General features: G+C 39.0%; 1 protein-coding gene across 2 annotated transcripts in view; it reads left to right on the top strand.

The window, feature by feature from the left end:
* Positions 1-22263, top strand: part of LOC124616745 (GATOR complex protein MIOS) — a 224283-nt gene that overhangs the window by 19870 nt on the left and 182150 nt on the right. For both annotated transcript variants that reach the window (XM_047145126.1, XM_047145117.1), the window contains exons 2-3: positions 9154-9297; positions 9445-9642. In XM_047145126.1, coding sequence (XP_047001082.1) covers positions 9177-9297; positions 9445-9642 — 319 coding nt within the window. In that variant the 5' untranslated portion in view covers positions 9154-9176. The remainder of the gene's footprint in view (positions 1-9153; positions 9298-9444; positions 9643-22263) is intronic.

Raw genomic sequence — 22263 nt, 5'->3', positions numbered from 1 at the left:
CTCAAAAATGAGTTTCCTCCAGGCCTGCAAAATGGTTGTGAACTCTGGCTATCAATTCTTCGTTTGAAGTGAATCTTCATCCACCAAGAAAGATTTTCAGTTTTGGGAAGAGATGGAAGTCTGATGGAGCTGTTTGTGTAATTTTGCCTTGGCAACAGCACATGTTTTTCATCCAACATCAAGAATCACGGCACCCATCTTGCAGATAATTTTTTCATTTCTAATTCTTCAGTTAAAATATGATATACCCTTTCAGATGACATGTGGCAAGCATGAGCAATTTCACACACTTTCAATTGGCGAGCCTCCATGACCACTTTCACAATGATTTCTGGAGTAGTGACACATCTTGGCCGACCGCTGCGCGGATCTCCATCTAAGCTCTCCCGACGAAATTTAAATTCATTTGTCCACTTGGCAACAGTTGAATATGAAGGAGCAGAATCCTCCCATGTATTCTGGAAATCAGCATGAATGTCCTATGCTTACATATCTTGCTTATGAAGTACTTAATCGCTTCTCGAATCTCGATTTTTTTCCATCTTCGCAAATCACTATGTGGGAACAACAACAGAACCACGTCAATGCCACAGCTCTCTTCCAAGAGCACTGACATGGCACATGTGTACAGGCAGTAGTCCAATGAATATCACGTGAACAACTTGTGCACTAGCACTTGTCCTCTAGTGGTGATTCCAAGAACTTTTCAAACCACACTCGTACATGAAGAGATGAGTCTGGTGGCCAGTAGAAGGATCCAATTGTTTTATGCCCACACCTGATACTGAGTCTTGCCCAAACAATCTCATATGCACATTCAATTTCTATCTTGATGGATTCGTGTTTCTTGTCTACAGCGACAAATACACCATCTCCGTTACCTATTTGCGTATCCTTTTGATACACACTTAAATTTTCCGCAAAAATATCAGTGCTGTCAGTTTCATGTTTCAACCGGCTTTCTGTACCTAGTATATGTAAGCTTCACTGCTTTTCATGAATGCTTCAAACTCTGGCACTTTGTAGAAAATGCTTCGGCAGTTTACTGCTAGTATTTTAGAAGTATCACATGTGGGAGGTATTTTTGTGATCTTGCACTGAGACCTCTGGGTTTCCTACAACTATAGTTACATGGATTGGATTGAGAGTAACCTAATCTGAAAAACCAATGTGTGCACTCCATATACAGTCAACTACCTGAGTAGCAGCCTCTGACATGTAGTGCACACCTGAACCTTTTAGGGGGACCCTACAGTTCTCAATCCTGTGGTGCAAGTCCAGGAAATTGCAGCCTTGCTTTTCCCTGGTTCAATCCTTCCACCCGATTCAGTACCAAAGGACCACTATCGATTCTGGAGACAAAGTTGCAAATTGTGAGTGTCATTTAAACTTCATTTTAAGGGAAAACTATATGTAATACAATATGTTAGTTGGAATATCTGCTACAGTCTTTAAATCACAAAAGCTGACTTTCTAAAAATTGTAGGTTATGCACAGACAATGATCGCTTCCAAAAATTCTCAAAACTGCATATTTGTTTGTGTTGATGTACAATGAAATTCTAGGGTGATCTACTCTTTTACAATGACTGTGAAGCACAAACTGTGTTTTGCTATGGAAAAAGTTATGTATCAAAACACTTGTACTAGTAACTTACAAAAATATAGTTCTGTAAGTATCCAAAAATTCTCAGAAATAACCTGTTTCTCACATAATTAGACAATGAAATTAGAGAACAGTTGTTTTGAATGAGGCTAGGGATACTCTTATCAAAAATTTTGAAAGAGCACAAATAAGTATCCAATATCCAATTGACGATAATAGTTAGAGTGTATCACGGTATTCATAGATGTTCGAAATTTCATGATTTATATAGCAATACAAGTGGGTATTGATACAATCAATGAAAGATTATTTAGAAGCAATGCATATGGTAAAATATATGAATCAGGAATTTCAAATTGACACACAAATCTTGTACAAGCAGTCTCACACAAAGTCGACTTTTATATATACATAAACATATGGAGTATATGGATTTTTCACTTAACTTTTTCTCTGCCAACTTCTACGCTGGCATGTCGAAGAAGAACATTGTAGCTTGAGTTTATCTTGGTCAATCTTGGTCAAAATTGCTAAAATGTGCAGCACAAACAAAGAAAATTTTCTGCCTGTTGCAACTAACAAATGTATTCTGTGTATAAGGAAAGAGTCTGCAGTGCATTCCTCATACAGAAATCGCATATGAATGATGGTTGTTTGTGCAAAGATTGTGTTATGCATTGTGAAAGGAGAAATGTCTGCCATCATGTACCACAATTTGACAGTGGCAGGATCGTTGCTGAGTGACACTGCAGTTTATTGGTCTGTGATATTACTGCTAACTGGGATCCCACAACTGCCATGTGAATATGGAATCAGTGGCGTCAGGAGACCATTCTCAATCCAACACCGGATCTCAGGGGCCACACATAATTAGTACCCGTGAGAACAGATACACTGTTCACATGACAGTGCAGGTTTGTAGACTTACGTTTTGTACCTCGAGTCTGCAAATGACCTCATTTTAAGCAAGGCAAGTATCCATGGGGACAGTGAGGAGAGGCTTGGATCACTGAGGATTTCCATCACAATGATCATTGATGCAGCTTTCTATGTTGTGGCTGCAGAGACAAGTGCATCACAGTGGTGTGTCTGAATGTAAAAGAGGGATACAAAGTCAAAAATATTGAAGTGAATTGTTACTACAGAATACTTCGCTCATAATTGTAACAGTCTACATATCCCGTCTAGTAAACTTTCAGATATTTATGAGAAATGTCGATGCGTTATTGAGCTATGTGCCAGACAAGAAGGTACATTCAGTAGTTTGTTGAGATTTCAGTGTAGGTTTCTTAAAAGATACATGCAGGAAAAGTGGATTATACCATTACTTGGGTGTTTCATCTCGTGTGCAACAAGATCATGGGACACTGATTAACAACTTTTTATAGATGGTGCTCAAGCTGAAACAGTTCATGTGTACCCAGTTGCTAAAGGACTATCTGATCATGATGCATAATTAACGGAAATAAACAGTATGGCCCCTTACAGCCCTGAGGCAGATCATACAAAGCAGTGAGGATTATTAATGAGAGCAAGATACAACATTTTAAGAGTAAGCTAAAAGGAATGATATGGGATGAGGTATGTGTAGAAAGAGTTAAAGTCAAATTCAGTTTATTCTATAAAAATATTAGTAAATGTGTTCAATGTTTGAAAGTTGATTTCCTAAAAAATTATCCAGAATATTAAAATGTCCAGAAGTATGCATTTGTTGATAGAAATAAGTAACGCAGGTGGTAAGATTAAAACTAAATGGAGATGAAAATCTAATAGTCATGGGGGATTGGAATGCAGTTGTAGGGGAAGGAGTAGAAGAAAAAGTTACAGTAGAATATGAGCTTGGGACAAGGAATGAGAAAGGAGAAAGAATAATTGAGTTCTGTAATAAATTTCAGCTAGTAATAATAAATACTTTGTTCAAGGATCACAAGAGTAGTAGTTATACTTGGAAAAGGCTGAGTGATAAGGGAAGATTTTAGTTAGATTACATCATGGTCAGACAGAGATTCTGAAATCAGATACTGGATTGTAAGTCATACTCAGGAGCAGATATAGACTCAGATCACAATGTAGTAGTGATGATGAAGAGTAGACTGAAGTTTAAGAGATTAGTCAGGAAGAACGAATACACAAGCAGATGTGATACAGAAGTACTAATGCATGATGAGATACGCTTGAAGTTCTCTAAGGCCATAGATACCGCAATAAGGAATAGTTAGTAAGCAGTACAGTTTAAGAGGAACAGACATCTCTGAAAAGGGCAATCATGGAAGTTGGAAAGAAGAATGTATGTACAAAGAAGGTAACTGCTAAGAAACGATGGGTAACAGAAGAAATACTTCAGTTTATTGATGAAAGAAGGAAATTAAAAAAAATCAGGAATACAGAAATACAAGTCACTGAGGAATGAAATAAACAGGAAGTGCAGGGAAGCTTAGATGAAAAATGTGAAGAAATCAAAAAAGAAAGAACTGATTCAGCAGATAGGGAAGTCAAAATTACCTTTGATGGAATTAAAAGCAAGGGTGGTAATATTAAGAGTGCAACGGAAATTCTGCTGTTGAATACAGAGGAGGGAGCACATAGGTGGAAAGAGTACATTGAAGGTCTCTATGAGGGGGAAGAGTTGTCTGATGTGACAGAAGAGGAAATAGGAGTCGACTGAGAAGAAATAGGGGATCCAGTATTAGAATCAGAATTTAAGAGAGCTTTGGAGGACTTAAGATCGAGTGAGGCAGAAGGGATAGGTAGCATTCCATCGGGATTTCTAGAAACATTGGGGAACGGGCAACAAAATGACTATTCACATTGGTGTGTAGAATGTATGAGTCTGACAATATACCATCTGACTTTGATTCCGAAGACTGCAAGAGCTGACAAGCACGAGAATTATTGCACAGTCAGCTTAACAGTGCATGCATCCCAGTTGCTGACAAGAATAATATAAAGAAGAACGGGAAAGAAAATTGAGGATAAGTTAGGGGCACCAGAGAGGCAATCCTGACACTGTGATTCATGATGGAAGTAAGACTAAAGAAGTTTTGGGTCCACTCCTATTCCTTATATATTTGAATGATCTTCCACTTGATATTTAACAAGCAAAATTGGTATTTCTTGCAGATGATACTAGTGTTGTTATAAATCCCATTAGAGAGGAAGCAACAGAGGAGTTGGTAAATGACATTTTCCAATGAATTATTAAGTTGTTCTCTGAAAGTTAGCTCTCCCTAAATTATGAAAAAACAAACAAACAAAAAAAAAAAAAAAAAAAAAAAATCACACATCAGTTCTGTACAACAAATAGAGTCATGATTAGATTACAGATTGCATTCAGTTTTTGTTTCACAGATCCAAAAATCAGACAACTCTTGTGGGTGTGGAATATGTCAGAAAATATAACATACAACATATAGAACACTTGAATATAATACTCACTTCCCTGATCATTTGTCAGGAGATTGTCAAAATATGTGAATACTGTACAGTAAACTGGAACTGAATATTTACAGAATTAATACATTGTCAGAATGAAACATAGTTATGCACTTTTAATAAATTTATTGTATACAAAATACCTAATTTTAACTGTTGTGACCAAGTGCTGTCGAAAGTGAAATCCAACAGACATTTTTTACTTAAGCTTTTCTAACAGTCACTGTGAAGATATTCATCTTTAGAGCAGAAGGAGTTGCCTCTGAAAAAGTCTTTCAGACGCTGTTTAAACTGTGCTTTACCTGAAACCAGATTTTTAATTATTACTGGCAATTTATTGAAAATGTCTGTTCCTGAATATTGGACCCCTTTTTGGGTCAAGAGAACGATTTTTGGACTTTATAATTTTCTCATTCCTGGTATTGATACTATATTTTGAGCTATTGGTTGGAAATAGAGACATTATTTGTGACAAATTTCATTAAGGAATGAATATATTGAGAAGTAGCACAGCTCCTTGAACAGGTTTCTACTTGATGTTTTTGAATTTACACCATAAATGAGTCTTATTACATGCTTTTGCTCTCTTAAAAACTTTTTCTCAGTTTGATGGGTTACCCCAGAATACGGTCCCATATGATATGATAGAATGAAAGTAAGCAAAATATGCAGGTCTTTTTACTTTTATATCTCTGACATCATTCCCTTTGCAAATACAAACTTGTTTAGGTGCTTCAGCAGTTCTGTGATAGGCCCTTACCAATTGAATTTTTATTGTGTTGTAATCCCAGAAATTTAATGCTATCAACCTCTTCGATCTGTGTGTCTTCATTTGTTAGACACATGCTGGAAGGAAATCTCTTACAGGTTCTGAACTGCTTACGGTGTGTCTTTTCTAAGTATAATGAGAGTGAATTACTTTTATACCATTTATTAATGTCAGTGAAAATTTGATTACAGCCATTTCTAGATCTGTACCTGACTTGCCATGTATTGCGATGTTTGTATCATCTGCAAAAAAAAAAAAAAAAAACGAACTTAGCATCTGGAACTTCTGTTGCCCTGGCCAACACATTCTCCACATCTCTCACCCACTGAAAAATATTTGGCTCTATTTTGTTGAGAGATTAGTATGACTGCTCTCACCAGTCACTACGATTAGTGAACTCCAGCATTGAGTTGAAGCAGCATGGAATGCCATACCCATTCTGTCATCCAAGTTTCAATTTATCAAAACTTAGCCAGCAGACTTAGTAAAAATTCGTACATTGTGTGTATCAGATGGAGAATACGTAGGTAAACAATTAGTAGTGCAGGTAGTCTCTTCCAGAGCCATTCAGATCCCTACCCTGCCATGTGTGATGAAGTCAAGGGAGGGCTGGTGTAACAGCCACAGTTATTGTTGAACGTTCTTTGCATCTAAATGGCTCTCCGAGATCTACATCTACATCCGTACTCTGCAATCCACCATATGGTGCATGGCAGAGGGTACTTCGTACCACAACTAGCATCTTCTCTCCCTGTTCCACTCCCAAATGGAACGAGGGAAAAAATGACTGCCTATATGCCTCTGTGTGAGCCCTAATCTCTCTTATCTTATCTTTGTGGTCTTTCCGCGAAATATAAGTTGGCGGCAGTAAAATTGTACTGCAGTCAGCCTCAAAGGCTGGTTCTCTAAATTTCCTCAGTAGCGTTTCACAAAAAGATTGCCTCCTTTCCTCCAGGGACTCCTACCTGAGTTCCTGAAGCATATCCGTAACACTCGCGTGATGATCAAACCTACCAGTAACAAATCTAGCAGCCCACCTCTGAATTGCTTCTATGTCCTCCCTCAATCTGACCTGATAGGGATCCCAAACGCTCGAGCAGTACTCAAGTATAGGTCATATTAGTGTTTTATAAGAGGTCTCCTTTACAGATGAACCACATCTTCCCAAAATTCTACCAATGAACCGAAGACGACTATCCAACTTCCCCACAACTGCCATTACATGCTTGTCCCGCTTCATATCGCTCTGCAATGTTACGCCCAAATATTTAATTGATGTGACTGTGTCAAGCGCTACACTACTAATGAAGTATTCAAACATTACAGGATTCTTTTTCCTATTCATTTGCATTAATTTACATTTATCTATATTTAGAGTTAGCTGTCATTCTTTACACCAATCTCAAATCCTGTCCATGTCATCTTGTATCCTCCTACAGTCACTCAACGACGACACCTTCCCGTACACCACAGCATCATCAGCAAACAGCCGCACATTGCTATCCACCCTATCCAAAAGATCATTTATGTAGATAGAAAACAACAGCGGACCTACCACATTTCCCTGGGGCACTCCAGATGATACCCTCACCTCTGATGAACACTCACCATCGAGGACAATGTACTGGTTTCTATTACTTAAGAAGTCTTCGAGCCACTCACATACTTGGGAACCAATCCCATATGCTCGTACCTTAGTTATGAGTCTGCAGTGGGGCACCGAGTCAAACGCTTTCCAGAAGTCAAGGAATATTGCATCTGTCTGATACCCTTCATCCATGGATCCATGGTTCGCAAGATATCATGTGAAAAAAGGGCGAGTTCCGTTTCTCAGGAGCGATGCTTTCTAAAGCCGTGCTGATGCATGGGCAGCTACTTCTCTGTCTCAAGGAAATTCATTATATTCGAACAGAGAATATGTTTCAGAATCCTGCAAAAAACCGATGTTAAGGATATTGGGTGTTAAGGAGATTGGCAGTAAAATGTTCCAAGGCTTGTCGTACTACACAAAGTGCAACAAAATCTTCATACTAGTGCGAGAAGCTTTCTCATTGATGGGCCTGATATCATCCTTCATTACATAATTGAAGCTAAAACCCAAACTTTTGCCTGCGTTCCTGACTATAATTACGCTTGTCTGTGCCAAGATATTTCCTGAAAGTAAAACTCATAGGTCACATAGCTGTGCTCTCCTATTGGCTTAAAAATGCAGATTAAGAGACAATAATCACTTAGTTGTACATTCCCCTCCAGTGACTACCACATACATGTAAGAATTTCTTGGTCACTACAACATTTTACTTTTTGTTCTTAGTCTGCACCCTAAGCAAGCTGCTGTTAGGATCCTTCTGAATGTGAGTTACCTACATAGTCTTGTCAATACACTCTCCAAAGCATGCAGCTGAGATGTGTTAGATGATAATATCAGAGATGCAGTGTCTCTTAGATCATTTCTGTGGAAAGGCAGGCTGACTGCATTCAGTTCTTGTGATCTAGCCTGAACATTACTGTAGCTTGAAGTTATATTAACTCATCGTGTGTAACTGCCAAATCAGCTCTAGTTTGAAAGATTAGCTTCTCTTTTCCCATATGGTGTATGGATTGTGGCTTTGTGGTATAGGGATTGTGCCAGTTATTGCATTCAGCTAAAGTGACGCATGTGCTCCCCCCCCCCCCCCCCCCAAACACACACTCTTTTCTGACGTATTTCTCACCATTTAACAAAGACTGCTCTCATCTGTCGTAAATAACCAATTTTTAGACCAGTGCAGTCATTGTAAATTCTGACATATTTCTCACCATTTCTCACAGATTGATCTCATCTGTCGTAAATAACCAATTTTTAGACCAGTGTAGTCATTGTAATTTGTGGTGAAGTAATAGTGGAACATCACAATGTCTAGTATCTTTGAGTTAAAAGTCTGTTATATTTTGATATTTCTAGCTGTACTGCAGAATTAAGAAATCTGTGCTTTGATGTGACAGCTCCAAATCAGATTTCTACACCATCTTTGTGTATTATTGGACACCCGGTAAAATGATTTCTGTACTATAATTGAGTCAGCATAAAAAAATCCCTGACAGTTGCAGTGAGCTGTAGGTAGCGTATTATCGTGTCTACATCAACCAGTCACATAACATAATTTGTAAATGTCCCTACGACAAAACCTCTATACATGGCTGTTGTTTTTGCCAGCAGCCATTTGCACTTCACAGTTGAAAGCTGGGAACAGTGCTGCCAGCTTCAGGGATGATACCTTGCGCTAACTCAACAATAGGTGTGTGCATTTAGCTTTCTTTTCGACTTTGGATAAAATCCTGTTTGATAATTTTTGTTCTTCTTGTAGTTATCATTACAGCAAAATACACAATGAGTGGCATAAGGTTGGAGGTACAGTGGTCTCGCAGTCATCCTACCAAGTTCATTACGTGGGGCACTGAAATTTATCTGTACGAAGTATTATCAAAAGCTGACACACCAAGAGCAACATGTGAGTATCTTTCAAAGGTATTGCAGTTTAGTAAAAAGGTTCTTGTGATTTACAAATAAAAGCTGACAAAGGTTGCTTGTTGCTACCTAAAACATAACAGTTTTGTTTGAAAATATAAAATATACTTCTTCCTTTTTTCTGGTACAGGTATAAAGGTGTCAGACAGTACATATGCGAATCTGCTAGCCACAAATTCGAGCCATCACTACATCAAATGCATTGACATATTTCCTCACCCAGAACCGGATATCCTCCTGGCTGTAGGACAAGCGAGTGGCAAAGTAACACTCACTGCTTTTGGACCAACTGTCTTTGATTCCAGAGGGATTACTGGCAAGGAACTTGGTATGTATTACAAACCCTATCTCTCTTTCTCTCTCTCCTCCCTCCCTCCCTCCCTCCCTCCCTCCTTCCCTCCCTCCCTCCCTCCCTCCCTCCCCCTCTCTCTGTGTGTGTTTGGGGGGGGGGGGGGGAGATGGGGGACGGATGTTTTGTTGTAATCTTGGAAGTGTGATACTTTTCAAATGTATTGGTAAGTTACTCAGTGAATATCAACTAACTGTCAAAATTAACTTTTTTCCTAATTAATTTTTCATTTTGCAGTGGAGTGTATGCCTATATGAAGCTTTCTGGTAGATTAAAACTGTATACTAGACTGAACTCTAACTCTGGACCTTTGCCTTCTATGGAAAAGTGCTCTACTGACTGAGTTACCCTAGCACAACTCATGCAACGTCTGTGCCTCTGATCCATTGCTATCATTGTGTGTACTATCATCGCTGTGGATAGTAGATACCATTAGTGAATTCTTTTTCCATTTCTTGTTTGGAACTTATGAGCAAAGGAGGCAATTGTTGGCTGGTTTTTCCCCAAATGCAAAAATGCTGCTATTTACTGGTGTACTCTTTGTTGATGGCAGTTGTTGTGGGAGTTCTCTCATATTTTGTGGCAGAGTACTCATACTGTGAGTTGATCATTGGTGAACTGTTCACATTTCTGCCTGTGTACTCAGTGGATTAAATTAGTAGGAACACGACTTTTGCTGCGTTATTGGGTGTGTGGTATGGACCAGTATGCTGTTTTGCTTCATATACTTCTATATTTATGATGTAAAAAAATTCAGTTCTACAATCACAGAGTGCATATACTTTTATACTTATTTTGCAAGCTTATTTGGAATATACTGTCTGAAACAGTGTCATCCAAGGAATCCCTTCAACACCATCTTTATTGTTGTCAATGCTTCTGCACATGGACAAACTCATCAAATACTTGATTGGTACCAGATATCTTTTTAGTTCTTCTACACCCTTTCATCAAATCTTACTGCTTGGAGAAGAGTGTCGAACCTTTGTTTGCTCATCGACACAATAAAAAAATCCGGTGTAGTCTTATCAGTGGCTCACAGTTCATCACTTTTGAGATACTGTGACTTTTTCTCTCTTGTGAGGTATAAAACACCAAGGAAAGCAGACAAATCTTCAAAATCTGTATTTAGGCAGTCTTGAGCACTTCATGAATAAGCTGCTGCCATTCTGTTTAGTTGTTCATTTGTATGTTGTACAATGTGGCTTTTTGCACTAGAAGAAAATAATTTACAGCAATCCAGAACTGTTTCAAATGTTTGGCTCTCTCTTTACTAAACTTGGATGCTGTGTCCCAACGTTCTGATGATCAGCTTTTGCTGGAGGGGCTTTATGCTTGAACTTTTTTTTCCCCCTGTCCCTACCATGAGACACATCAGGATTTGCAGAAGTTGGAAGCAGTTACGGAATTACTGTCAGCCGGCTCCATTGCTGTGTTGATCTCTTCATGATCCAGTATCTGAAGAGATCAAGCATTCTATTTAGATATTTTCGTCTATTTGTTTTGTAGACAAGTCAGTAGGTGTTCGTCTGCCATGACACTCTTCCTGTGAAATTTTATGTATTTTTGCGTCTGAATGAGCTTGTCATGTTCTTGGTGTAAGCAACTGCTTATTTCAGTATGTAAAACCCCATATAAAAGCATCATGGGGGGTGTGGAAACTGTTGGTGGAAGGTTTGAGGACAGTATGTTACCATAGCTTGAGGCCGGGATTTATCTTTTAATGAACAAAGGCTGTGGCCGAAAGATTTATATGAGTTTCTTTTAATCGTGTCTGTCTGCAAGTTGACTTGTCTTCTTTACGGTAAGTATCAATCTGTCTTTTCCTATGTTGTTGGTATTTCTACCTGGAGCTTCTGTTGTTTGAAAGACTTTATATATGCAGAATATGTCCAGAAGAAAACATTAACCTAGTTGCTCATTACTAGCACAGAGAAACAGACTAAAAGAAAAGCATCATAGTGTTTCAGCAATGCACGAGAAATTGTTGCATAACAGCTACTATATGAGAAAAAATCTGAAAATGTTCTCTTCTTGAAACAAAGCTGGAACTAGCAGGCTTTACTTGAATTTGACCGATGAAAGACCTGTGGGCTGCAGGTTAGAGATATCAGAGAAAGCATTGCTAGGGTGACACTTCAGTATCTTTAAAATATGTTTAAATGTTTTAGTAAAATTGTGAATGTTAGCTTTTTTTCTCAAGAGTGGGTGATTAAAGTTTAATTTCTATTTACTTCTTGTATATTAGAAATGGACAACTGCCTGCATGAAGCGTCCTTTGATGTTGTGATGCATAAGTCTTACTGTTTTGAACAGTAGTTACAAAATAAATGCCGTAGAAGTGGAGAATTCAAACCTTTCCTGTTCGTCTGTGCCAGTACAACATCTCTTCTACAAGAAACTTTCAAGGGAAGACATCTGTGTACTGGAGAACTCTTTTGGAAGTTTACCATTGTATTTCAAGATCACAAACACAATAAAATTCTCTAGACAACCTCTAAAGCCAGATAATCAAAGTTTTCAAATACTTTTCATTGGTGTTTGAATAACAGTTGCATATCAGGAATAAGTGATTGTATATAATTTTCTTTTATTGACATGCTGAATGCTGTATTTTTGGTTCTTGTACTTCACATATTTACAGAATCTGATATATGTAAGGTTTTTTGTTTGTGAGCACAGTAATTCACATGTAGAAAAGATTCAAACTCAGGATCTGTAAGTGTTTGAGTACTGTTCACATCTTCTATATATGTTTTTCACATTTTTTTATCTGAAAGCTTAAATGCTTAGCAGTCTTTTCATTGTGGCTCTCTGCAGCTATGCGCCTCTTCCATTGATGAGTAGCAATGTATTCTTTTCATAATACTGTTGTTTTTCCATCCTTCTTTTGAATCCAGGATTGGGACCATCACAGTTGAAGATAAAAATGTAATTTTCCTTTTTTCCTTTTTTATTTGTTTTTCATCTAATTTCTTACTCCAAACCTACTTCTTTTTAATAGAATATACTGTTTGAAAGATAATCACCCTCTAAACAACAGTAGGCTTTCATCAATGCAGAGCTCTAGAATTGTGTGAATTTTATCCACAATGTTTCTAATTTTGAAGAACCTGTTTTCTTCATTGCTGGCAGAGTTGTCACTAAATGAAGCATTTTCAAAATTAAAAGAAAATGATATCTGCACATAATTTCTCTGAAAACTGTGTGATAAAGTGTAGTCCCTGGACCAGCAGTCACTAATTTTCAGTTTTCTTATATGAGTCATAAGCAGTCACATAGTAATGAAGGAATAGAGTCCTTCAAATCCTTTTTACTTCTACACTTACAATTGATACTACACTGATTCTCCTATATTTGAATTGGTACACACTGAGGTGACAATAGTCATAGGATAGCGATATGCACCTATACAAATCGTGATAGTATCATGTACACAAGGTATGTATGGGCAGTGCATTGGTGGAGATGTCATTTGTACCCAGCTGATTCATGTGAAAAGGTTTCTGATGTGGTTGTGGCTACACAACAGCAATTAACAGACTTTGAACACGGAATGGTAGTTGTAGCTAGATGCATGGGACATTCCATTTTGGAAATTGTTAAGGAATTCAATATTCCAAGATCCACAGTGTCAAGAGTGTGCCAAGCATACCAAATTTCAGGCATTACCTATCACCATGGACAACTCTGTGGTCAGTGGCCTTCACTTAACAACTGAGAGCAGTGGAATTTGCATAGAGTTGTCAGTTCTAACAGACATGCAAAACTTCGTGAAATAACTGCAGAAATCAATGTGGGATGTGGACAAAAGTATCTGTTCGGACAGTGTGGCAAAATTTGGTGTTAATGGGCTATAGCAGCAAACCACTGATGTGAGTGCCTTTGCTAACAACATGATATCACCTGCAGCACCTTTCCTGGGATTGAAACAATATCAGGGGGCCCTAGAAGACTGGAGGACTGTGGCCTGGTCAGCTGAGTCCTGATATTTCAGTTGGTAACAGCTGATGGTAGGGTTCGAGTGTGGTGCAGACCCCATGAAGCCATGGACCCAAGTTTCAATAAGGCATTGTCCATGCTGGTGGAGGCTCCATAATGGTGTGGGCTGTGTTTACATGGAATGGACTGGGTCCTCTGGTCCAACTGAAACATCATTGATTGGAAGTCATTATGTTTGGCTACTTGGAGACCATTTACAGCCATTTGTGGACTTCATGTTCCCAAACAGTTGTTTGTGATTGGTTTGAAGAAAATTCTGGGCAGTTTGAGCCTATGATTTGGCCACCCAGACTGCCTGACATGAATCCCATTGAACATTTATGGGGCATAATTGAGACGTCACTTTGTGCACAACATCCTGCACCATTAACATTTTTGCACTTATTACTCTGGGCAAAAGGAGGACCAACACAATATTTGGAAGTATCCCATGACTTTTGTCACCTCATTGTGTAAATAAAATCTTTTTGTTTCATCTGCAAAGGATTTCATCAGGTCTTCTGTTAAAAATACAAGGAAAAATGACAGAATACTGTAATTTTGACCTAATCAGTGCTTGTGTCTTGAAGCTGAATCATCAAATGCATGCACAAATGGCCGAAAATCACTTTCCTTCCAGGAAAATGTGTCACTGAAGCATGCTCTTTTATCAGATAATTCATTCTTACTATGAAAAATGTCAGATTCTGAAGAATTTTCATTGCTTTTAGAGACAGATGAATGTTTCGTACCAGCTGACTTACTTGGCTCAGAACTGTTACTTGGAGATTCTGTTGCGTTGTCATCATCATTATCAAAGATGTATACAGTATATGTAGACTGAAGCAACAAATGAAAGTTTGTACCAGGGCCAGGATTTGAAACCGGGTATCTGCTCACTATAGAGATGCATTAACCACTATGCCACCCTGGCACAGTGGCTTTGCCCAGTTGCACAGACTGTCCTAGCATGCCTCCCTCCTCAGTCCAAATTCCCATTTACATCTCAGCCCACTTTATATTCCCCCTAAACTCGAATAGCATTGCAGACGAATGAACATTTGTTTCAAGGGCAACAGGGCGACATAGTGGTTAGTGCATCTGCCTGGTGAGCAGGAGATCCGAGTTCAAATCACAGCCTTGGTATAAATTTTCATTTGTCTCATCAGTATACGTACATACATCACAAATGTTTGAGACTTGAAAATCGTCTCTGGAACCATATAGTTTCATTCGATTAAAGCAGATATGCATAGGTTTCAGGAAGGATCCCCTGTTTTGTTTGATGCCATGGTGCTATTCCAATGCAGTTGAAGAGCCTCTGCAGTGCTGTTCCAGTTTTGGAGGAATATCAGATGGGCTGAGGTGTGTATGGGGATTTGGGTGTGCTAGGGTAGTCCATGCCGTTGTGCACAGCCACTGTGTCAGGGTGGAATAGTGTTTAGCGCATCTGTCTGCTGAGCAGGACACCTGGGTTCGAATTCCGTCATTGGTACAGATTTTAATTCATTGCTTCAGTCTGTGAGCATACGAGGTGTGACCAGTAACTAATGGGAATTTTTGTTTTTCTTAAAGAATCTTTGTATATTCATCAACATCAACTTTGTCCCCTTCAGACTAATGCCCCTCACTTGTGCCAGCACTTTTTTCAATCTTGGAAGCGCTTCTGGAGCTCTCTTTTCATTATGTTGTTCAACTCCTTCAGCGATTCTGTACTTGCCTCATCAGTGGTAGCAAAATTATGTTCTGTCACGCTTTTTTTCAACTGCAGGAATAGAGAGAAACCGCAGGTGATTGTGTCTGGCGAATATGGTGGATGAGGCAACATTACAGTTTTGTTTTTTGCCAAAGAATCACAGACAAGCATTGAGGTGTGACAGGAGCACTATCATGATGCAACTTCGATGAATGATTTTGTCACAGTTCTGATCATTTTCTTTGGATTGCTTCATGCAAATGGTGCCTAACTTCCAGGTAGTATTCCTTATTGACCACATGACCATAAAGGAGGAATGCATGATGCACTATCCTACTGTATTTGAAGATAATGTGATGAAAATAATAAAGTTTTTTTTCAGGCTTGGCTCTTCAGGCAGTTTCCTTTGGGAAGGTTGCTCCTCCGTTTCAGTGTCATACCCTTATACCCATGTTTTGTAACCAAACCTTCTTTAGAGGTTCTGGGTCTTTGTCATCTTCATTGTGACGTCATTCAACAATTTCATAAAAAACTTTGCTACTACACATTTCATCTCAAAACATTCAAAAAAATTGCATGGCATGAGCCAGAGGATGTGCTGAGATCACCAGCAATTTTCCAGAACCATTTTCTTTATTTCTTCCACATCATCATCAGTTATTGATATGCTTGGACATCCAGGTGGTGATAATCTTAACCATCTTCTCGACCTCCTATGAAACATTTGTACTTCTCATAAACTCTTGTCTTACTCATAGTAGCTTCACCAAAAGTCACAGTCAGTATTTCAAATGTGGTACTGCACTTATTCCATTTTTAAGCAAAATTTAATGGAGATTCTTTGCTCCATCTTTTTTGAAAGTATAAATTTGCCAAGCACTTGAAAACACACATAATCTTTTTGACTTTCAAAAATAAAAGAAATATTTGAAATAGCTGAAAATGCAAACATACAACTTTATCATGTGTACCAACAAGATAAAAAAAACAACTGATAATTCTATATATGAAGCCCACAAAACTAACAAATTCCCATTACTTTTTAATTACACTTGTTACTTCACAGATGTTAGAGGCTTGAAAAAGGTCTCTGGAAATACATAGTTTCATTTGGTTAAAGCACCTATGCCTGTGTTTCAAGCAGGACTGCTATTTCGTTTAGAGGTACTGTTTCAGTATCCAGTACAGTTGGAGAGCCTCTGCAAATGCTGTTCAAGTTTAGGGGAATGTCAAGTGGACTGAGGCGTAACTGGGAATTTGGATTGAGGAGGGAAGCATGCTACAGTAGTACATACAGTTGTGCAAAGCCACTGTGCCATAGTGGCATAGTGATTAACACATCTGACTGGCTTGATTTCTGGCCTCGGTACAAATTTTTGTTCATGGCTTCAGTCTGCAAATACACATCGTAGATGGATATAGTTTCATTTCACTATCAAAGAATTTATTTTCATTGTCACTTCTAGTTAGAATCTCCGAAATTCCTTCCTGTGTCCTACCTTGATGGTGTGCAATTTTCTCAGTCAAAAGTGAAAATGAAAACTGGAACACAAATAAGATCAGAACAACAAATGCGCACAGCCCGGATGTTGGAAAACTGCTGATCACTCGAGGTGAAAATATGGCTACTCGACCACTTAGCTAGCCGCCAAGTATAGTCTGTCTGTAAACTGAAGAGCGAGCAAGCGAGTCCCCACTCTGCCTACCCTGCTACGTCACAGGGCGCTTCTACAGGCTGTTTCACAACGTAGTACCGGCCCTGCGGCGGTGCGCGCTTCATATCTGTGGCGACGCCGCGTACAGATACGTCCCGGCTGTGTTTATTTTTAGACAAATGCATTAAGAGTATAAGGAAAACAAAAGACGATAGCTTCTTCGAAACAAAACATTATAGAGTAAATAATATTAACATAAGAACGGAAGTCAGTATTCTACTACAAACATAGAACCGAATGCCTCTTCATGTGAATGTATGTTCCTCTATTCGTAAGACGAACCAGATATAGTGCAATCAACCTGTAGAATTTAAGGCTTGTTCTTACTAAAATGTAGAAGTTTTCTTTAAAGGGTCTGCATTGGAACTTAACAATTCTTGCAACACGAAGAGTGTTTAAAAAGTAAGCAGAAATTTATAATTCCGTGTTTTGTATTAGTTCGGTTTGCACTGCTTTTTTTGCCACTCTCTTCGTAAACATGTCTGAAAAGTATCTGTGCAATGTTTTGCATATTGGGTATTTACCCAGTTCTCAGTTGTCAAATGGTTCAAATGGCTCTGAGCACTATGGGACTCAACATCTTAGGTCATAAGTCCCCTAGAACTTAGAACCACTTAAACCTAACTAACCTAAGGACATCACACACACCCATGCCCGAGGCAGGATTCGAACCTGCGACCGTAGCAGTCCCGCGGTTCCGAACTGCAGCGCCAGAACCGCTAGACCACCGCGGCCGGCTCTCAGTTGTCAAAAAAGTTATATGTGTTTTGGTAGCATCAACTATTATTTGTTTTGTATAAAAATAGATTAGAGAATCTGTACTAAATTTTGTTATAAGAATGGAATAAAGTGTATCAAATTTTTAGGAATGTTAAATATTGCTTTTGGTGAGTCTCTTATGAGTAAACCCAGAACACACAAGTGGTATAAACATTTCAAAGCAGGCCTTAAAGGACAGCAGTTTTACAAGAATGGGTGAGATTAAAAATGCAGTCAAAAGGCCTATGAACTATCCCAAGGAAATAATTCCTAAAGTGTTTTGGGAATTGGAAAAAGCACTGGCATAAGTGTATAGCATGTACTGGGGAATATTTTGAATAGGATAACATTGTTGTAGATTAACAAGTAAAGTTCTTACCAAAAAATAAAAATTAATATGTGAACGCACCTTGTATGTCAAGCTTTTTACATAGAAGTCCAGAATCGGTATACGTGTCTCGAAAGAAATTTCAGTAGTGTTTAGATTAGCTATTGCACACATGTTTTAAGCAATATTCCTTAGAATCATGTGAATAGTAACCGAGATAGAGTTTTAGTGACAGAGTATATTCAAATGCTGCTGTTCTCTAGGCATTAAATGTATTACGTGATTGAATCACGTTCTGCTAGCGAAACGTTAATTGATTTTACCATGAAGCTCTCAAGTTATTCCTGGTTTTGTACAACAAGTGATAATGGTATTTATTGCTTTGGACAACATTTGACTGTATTTATTTGGAAAATCTTTTACTACCATGTACTACATTTCTACCAAAAGAAATTTCATAGTGTATGAGCAGAGTCAGGCTTGAAAGAACACACAACATATTTTTCAAAAAAATATTCATTGCCTGTTTACATACATCGTATTTTAGAGGTCATCATCAACATTGTCACTATCATTACTGTCGTCGTCGTCGTCGTCCTCGTCGTCATCACTTTCTAAATTAATAACTATAGCGTCTATTATGTCTTCCATAACCCCATCCTTAACCCAATATTCTCTTTCAAGTTTCTCCACATGGAGGCAGTATGCACTCCAGTCTTCTTGACTTATCGTTTCAAAACCTGTAACAATTGGGACAAGTTTTTGTATACGCTCTCTTTCGGTTACGGCAAAATTTAGTTCGGAATAAAACATGGAAGCTCAGAAAATGTCTACATACCTTCTTTCACCAACTGCAGCAACTTCGTCATGCAAATATCTCCAAGAATATTTCTTCCTCTGACGAAATTCTTGAGCTTTGCCCACGCCATTTCAATTGGATTTAAGTCACAGTTGTATGGTGGAAGTCGCAGCACAGTGTGTCCATGGGCTTCAAGTATTTTATTAATTTCAAATACTTTGTCTTCCGGCTTATGTTGTTTAATTAAATCAAATAATTTTGTTTTTCTCATTGTCAACTCAGCTTCCACCTTATTTTTTAATAACCATTCAATCATTTCGCTTTTATTCGAGGACCTAGTTGGAGCTTTGTTGTGTTCCTTGTTGTGATATGAAGCGTTGTCCATAACAATAACACAGTTCGGTGGCAGATTCGGAATCACTTTATTCGATATCCAATTAGAAAAATTTTCGTAGTTCATTTGCCCATGGTAGTCTCCTGTTGCACAACCCGCTTTATAAACCAACTGTGCGTTGGGTAAGAACCCATCTTTTGATCCAATATTCACCACTATAATCCTATTGCTTCCGCTAACATTGTCCATAATGCCCTCAACGCCAGGGCCCTGCCAACATTTTCTGTAAGTAATGTTATTGTCCACCCAAGTTTCATCAATATAAAAGAATTTTCTGCCTAGCTCCCTTAATTTCCTCACTTGGATCAGATACTTACATCGCCAGTCAATTATATCCGTTCTTTCTACGAGAATCTTTCGTTTACTTACAGATCTTTTCCAGGTAAATCCCATTTCACGCAATGTCTTGTGTAAAACATCTTTCTGCCAAGGAAAATGTATTTTTTGTTTCACGGCATTAAGCAATTTCCGTAATGTCGGCACTATTTTTTGGTTTATGTAAAAGTCCTCCATCGTTTGTCGAATGACTGATTTTGTGAAACTGTCTATGACGATGGGTTTCCTCCCTAAATTTTCAGTTTTCCTTCGCGGCGATTCCAGTAAACCATGCGGCTTGTTTTCACGTTCCTTCCTTATGCGTCCTATAGTGGCGAGGCTGACGTTTGCATAAACTGCAGCCCTTTGATTGGGGCTGTTAATGTTAACCAACAGTTCTTTTTGTGTTGCCTCCTTAACACACGCTGTAATAACGTTAGAGACGATCGAACGCTCGTTACTCCGCAAATACGTCCTCTTCTTCGTATTCCGCACATTTTCTTGCAATGCAGGGCGATTATCCATCACTTCGGGATACTGAAGTATATCAGTGAGTACACAAAGTCAACTGACTGACGCTGGCAACAAAGATTCCACAAACAGAAACGACGTATATCAGTATATCACTGCACGCTGAACTACACCGCTAGACGGGTAACAGGGCAACTGATTTTGGGTGGCCCTGTAGGCCAGTGGCAGCGTTCTTCCGGGAAAGGCCACTTCCCCCACCAAAGGCGCTGCTCGCTCTTCAGTTTACAGACAGACTATACCCCATGTTTTAACATGCCTGGAGTGCACTTTTTAACACATTTAAAGCAGTCAGAGGTAACAGGAATTCAAGAAAATATAAAACAATTCTTACAAAAACAGAGTATGTGACCGCCACAATAATACTGCACAAAACATTTCTAGCAAACCAATGGTGAGGCACTCCATTTTCAGGGGTGCCACAAGTTCTGGAAATCAGGGAATATCGGGGAATTTCAAATGTGTCGGAGAAGTCAGGGAAATTTGGAAAAAACACTGGAAGAATCTTGTTTTGCTTCAATAGATGAAATGGCTTGTTTATGAGTTGTCGTGCATTGTCGCGGGCTGGGCGCCACTTCCCTACTCTCTCATTCTTGTTGCTTCTCCCCTTCCTACCACTCTCCTCAGCTTGCAGTCAGTGCTGCCACCACATCTGACCGCTATCCTAGCAGCTGCTGATGAGAGGCAGGGAGGCATGAGGAGTGGTTTGCTTGGATCTGATTCTAAGTGATCACTGACACAGCAGCCAGAGATGGCAGTCAAGTGTGCATGAGTTATGTCTGGGAGATTGTCTATGTGCTCTAGTTTTCTGACAAAGGCTATGGCCGAAAATTTAGCTTTGAGGGTGTGATTGTCTTTTCTACATCCCCCCCCCCCATGAACCATGGACCTTGCCGTTGGTGGGGAGGCTTGCGTGCCTCAGTGATACAGATAGCCGTACCGTAGGTGCAACCACAACGGAGGGGTATCTGTTGAGAGGCCAGACAAACGTGTGGTTCCTGAAGAGGGGCAGCAGCCTTTTCAGTAGTTGCAAGGGCAACAGTCTGGATGATTGACTGATCTGGCCTTGTAACACTAACCAAAACAGCCTTGCTGTGCTGGTACTGCGAACGGCTGAAAGCAAGGGGAAACTACGGCCATAATTTTTCCCAAGGGCATGCAGCTTTACTGTATGATTAAATGATGATGGCGTCCTCTTGGGTAAAATATTGAGGTAAAATAGTCCCCCATTTGGATCTCCTGTCGGGGACTACTCAAGAGGATGTCCTTATCAGGAGAAAGAAAAACTGGCGTTCTACGTATTGGAGCATGGAATGTCAGATCCCTTAATCGGGCAGGTAGGTTAGAAAATTTAAAAAGGGAAATGGACAGGTTAAAGTTAGATATAGTGGGAATTAGTGAAGTCCGGTGGCAGGAGGAACAAGATTTTTGATCAGGCGAACACAGGATTATAAACACAAAATCAAATAGGGTTAATGCAGGAGTAGGTTTAATAATGAATAGGAAAATAGGAATGCAGGTAAGCTACTACAAACAGCATAGTGAACGCATTATTGTGGCCAAGATAGATACAAAGTCCATGCCTACTACAGTAGTAAAAGTTTATATGCCAACTAGCTCTGCAGACGACGAAGAAATTGAAGAAATGTATGATGAAATAAAAGAAATTATTCAGATTGTGAAGGGAGACGAAAATTGAATAGTCATGGGTGACTGGAATTCGGCAGTAGGAAAAGGGAGAGAAGGAAACGTAATAGGTGAATATGGATTGGGGGTAAGAAATGAAAGAGGAAGCCATCTGGTAGAATTTTGCACAGAGCACAACTTAATCATAGCTAACACTTGGTTCAAGAATCATGAAAGAAGGTTGTATACATGGAAGAACCCTGGAGATACTGACAGGTTTCAGATAGATTATATAATGGTAAGACAGAGATTTAGGAACCAGGTTTTAAATTGTAAGACATTTCCAGGGACTGATGTGGATTCTGACCGCAATCTATTGGTTATGACATGTAGATTAAAATTGAAGTAACTGCAAAAAGGTGGGAATTTAAGGAGATGGGACCTGGATAAACTGACTAA

This window comes from Schistocerca americana, chromosome 1 (genome assembly GCF_021461395.2).
Source record: "Schistocerca americana isolate TAMUIC-IGC-003095 chromosome 1, iqSchAmer2.1, whole genome shotgun sequence".
Lineage (NCBI taxonomy): Eukaryota > Metazoa > Arthropoda > Insecta > Orthoptera > Acrididae > Schistocerca > Schistocerca americana.
The sequence above is the reverse complement of the archived record's forward strand: the minus strand, read 5'-3'. Positions and strand labels throughout refer to the sequence as shown.